Source organism: Trachymyrmex septentrionalis, unplaced genomic scaffold (genome assembly GCF_001594115.1).
Source record: "Trachymyrmex septentrionalis isolate Tsep2-gDNA-1 unplaced genomic scaffold, Tsep1.0 scaffold8, whole genome shotgun sequence".
Classification (NCBI taxonomy): domain Eukaryota; kingdom Metazoa; phylum Arthropoda; class Insecta; order Hymenoptera; family Formicidae; genus Trachymyrmex; species Trachymyrmex septentrionalis.
The window spans coordinates 3,670,890-3,674,421 of record NW_017305987.1 but is presented as its reverse complement, the minus strand read 5'-3'; the positions used below and the strand labels follow the sequence as shown (position 1 = coordinate 3,674,421).

At 37.3% G+C, this 3,532-nt stretch overlaps 1 protein-coding gene across 6 annotated transcripts in view; it reads left to right on the top strand.

The window, feature by feature from the left end:
* The first annotated feature begins 1,019 nt into the window (after positions 1–1,019).
* LOC108754588 overlaps positions 1,020–3,532 on the top strand; it is an 11,291-nt gene continuing 8,778 nt past the window's right edge. Inside the window, exons 1-2 of one of the 6 annotated variants that reach the window (XM_018497027.1) lie at positions 1,020–1,692; positions 3,298–3,435. In XM_018497027.1, the coding sequence (XP_018352529.1) occupies positions 3,305–3,435 (131 nt within the window). In that variant the 5' untranslated portion in view covers positions 1,020–1,692; positions 3,298–3,304. The other 5 variants (XM_018497028.1, XM_018497026.1, XM_018497030.1 and 2 more) reach the window with 5 other exon arrangements.

Sequence of the window (3,532 nt, the reverse complement as noted above, 5' to 3'; positions counted from 1 at the left end):
AAATTTGAACAAACAGTCGAATAAAATTCAATACAACAATCATATGCTTTTTCAAAACTTTAAAAAGTTTGAAATAAATTAATATTTTTTTTCTTAAATTATAAATTAAGTTAAAATTAATAATTTATAAAATTAATTCAGTTCAGTTAAAAGTTAAGTAAACCAAAAACTAATTCAGTTAAAGTTACATTGAATTAACTCAAATTAAATAAAATTTAATTTAAAAAATATTATTTTTATTAAATCAGAATATAACCTAATTTTTTTTTAAATTAAATTGTTCTAATGACAAAAGAATTTGAATTGTAGATCACACATCGAATAAATTAAATATTTTATTTTTAAATTATATGAAATAACAAAAATATTTCTTAAAAATTGATTTTTAGTGTTTTTACAAGTATTTTCATATTTTGATATTTATATTATAAAAAAATAAAATGTAACTTTTAAATGATTTTGTTCTCCTTTTGTGCTGGTCAAACCTGCACATTTTTTAAAAATAAATATATAAATAAAAAATTTTTATTCTTTCATTATTACTTATTAGACGTAAAACAAGGATAATATGACTAATTGATTTCTTAAATGCAGATCTAATCCACGTTCATCTTTGAATTACAAACGTCACGTCCATAATCGTTGAGTTTTTCTTAAATCTAACTTAATTCTCTAACGTTTAACATTTTATAAACAATAATATTGACTTTTATATATAGAGAGAGATAAAAGAACTTTAACTTAAAAAGAAAAAAGTTAATGAATTAAAAACAGGTATATAAAAGTAACTAAATTAAAAGTTTTTAACTTTTAACTTATTAACTAGTTACCACTCAACTTTGTTTAAACAACACGTGACTGCCGCGCAGACGTTTGCCTTGGTCTGACCAGGGTAATTTGGTCAATTTTTGACTTACTACACCATATCGCATCTATATAGAGTTTGGCAGGGCGCCGGCGCCGTTTTCTATAAATAGCGGGTGCAACGCTGACCGCCGCTCGCGGCGATTAAAGTAGCGACAGAGACGAGGCGAGAGAACGTTAGGAATCGCGCGGGGGGACGAGGAAGTGGTTATGGACAGCGAGCGGTGCGACGGCAGTAGTAACGGGTAGTAGTCCAGATCGCAGTAGTAACGGTTCGCTACTCGCGCGGCGCCTTTCAGCTCTGCTCCGCTTGGCTCCGCTGCGGCCGCGACGACGATCAATCGAGCCGGCGGGAGGGTGCGACGCGCTCGTATACTCCGGGTTTCCTCCTCTAAGGAAAAAAAAAACCCTCGTCTCTCGAAGTCCGGAGGTGCCTCGATCGGTTGTGAATACTCGAGGAGCGAAGCCGAATCGTGAATACTTCGGTCTCCAACAGATCGGCCCCGCAAAGTCTTGGACTCCACGTAAATCGCGCGCGAGAGAGAGAGAGAGAGAGAGAGAGAGACTTGGGACGACGAGGGTCGGGGACACCCCGTTACTGGATTCGCGGGGTTGATCCTGGCCGCAGCCGGCGGGGTAGCGAAACGCGAGAGTGCCGTCGTGTGTCACTCTCTCCCGCTCGACTATGTGCCGGCGTTTCGCGATTAAGACGCCGGGATCATCGCCGTCGGTGATCAACGCCGTCGCGACGTCGACGGAGCGCAAGACGTGAGACCCGTCGTTTATACGCGTCAGCTGATCCGACGTAAGCCGCGAGGGACAAAGGAGGTGATTATGTAAACGGTGCTCAGCGCTGGAGGTCCGCGGTGGCGGCCAGTTGCACGCTCGTCGTCGCCGTTGTCGTCCCGTCGACGACCGGTGAATTCCCTCCCCGCGGTGAAAGAGAGACTAATTATATTCGCCTCGTGGGACGAGGTTACTAACCAGCCAACCCTCCGGCCTGCGCCTGCGTGCGTGACCAGGCGTTTTCCTCTCTAGAGGGAATACGAATGACGACGCTTTAAACGCGTGGGATAAGATTGAAAAATAATCGATGTAATGAGAAAATCTCGGATTCTTTTGTGTTCAATCTGCTAGACATTTAAAACGTCGTGGAAACATTATTAAAAAAAAATGTATAGACGTATTCGAAATTTAAGGGTTTAGCGTCTGTGATCTGATTGTGCGATCTAAATGCTACGATCAAAACGCAAAGAGCCAATTATAGTCGAGACAAATCTTGATATCTAATCATTACTAATCTTTAATATATGATTGGATTATTCATGTCCTGTGCATTTCTTTCTTTTTTTTTTTTAATTTAGGAATATTTGGCTAAATACTGATTTGTACCCCTTTTCCTTTATTTTTAATACATCACTTTATAAATACTTTCTAAAGATGTTAAAGTATATATAACAATCACTTAATAATTTTTGTATATTTGTAAGAGAGATGATGAAAATTGACTCAAGATACGGACGACCCCATCGTGTGCAGTAAAAGACTGGTCTTTTTAATATAATCATATATATATTACGGGTTAAATTGACGATTAATTTAATTTGTGGTATTATTATTTCCACTTTAGTTTATGATTGCGTTTCAAGTCCGATAGTAATTGATGAGCAATTTTATATAATTGGAAAATGTCCCAGTAAACACAAAGAAACAGTAATATAACACCAGTGTTATAATTTCACACTCGATAACTGTTATGTACAACGTACTTATATTTATGTTAAGTGTGAAATTATAACAATGGTATTATATTACTGTATTTATCGGAGTATTTAAAATATTTCCGTATAAATCGATGTTATAGACACTAAAATCTAATCTCGATTACATTTCACCTTTCTTTATTTAAATGATTTATTCATGTAATGGTCTTGTTTAACTTATTATTTACGTTTAAAGTCAGGAATTGATAAAGTATAATAAAGATTTAAGGATAACAGTTATTGACATGAATACTCATTAAGCTTCGATTGATTTGAATCATGTAATAAAAAAAAATTATCAATTGATTATATGAAATAAATCTGTAATTCGCATGTAAATGCCTCAGACGATTATGGAACGGAAGATTTATGAGTAGGGAGGGGACCGATTATGACTTTCCTCCGGCTAGTTTTATTCCACGATCGCGCTACTTCGGCGCGTCCATCACGCATAACTTTGACATATCACGCCACGACAGTAAATCCAAATCGATCAGCGCATTTCCAAAGTATACGTCTCACTGGATGCATGAAAAATTGCACATTGTACTAACTTCCGAAAGATTCGTTCGACGCGTCTTTCTGACGAGGACCGTAATCCATCTGGCAAGTAAGGCGGTGGTTACTCCGCTTAAATTATACATTCCGATTATTTCTCTGTACCTCACAGATCCACAATGGCTCTAGTAATGTTACCGTGTGACCTGCCTTGGTGGCCAGCTGTTGTAAAGCAATTGGACAAGGCCGCCTCGGCTAAAAACTCAGAGGACCTAGTAGACGCGATGCAACGATTGCATGACATGTGCAAGTACGACTCGCATTACTTACTCTTCCTTCTCATCGCCTATTAACCATGTTTTTCTATATACTTATATAAATATTTAATATTTGCTTTCCTAAATGAA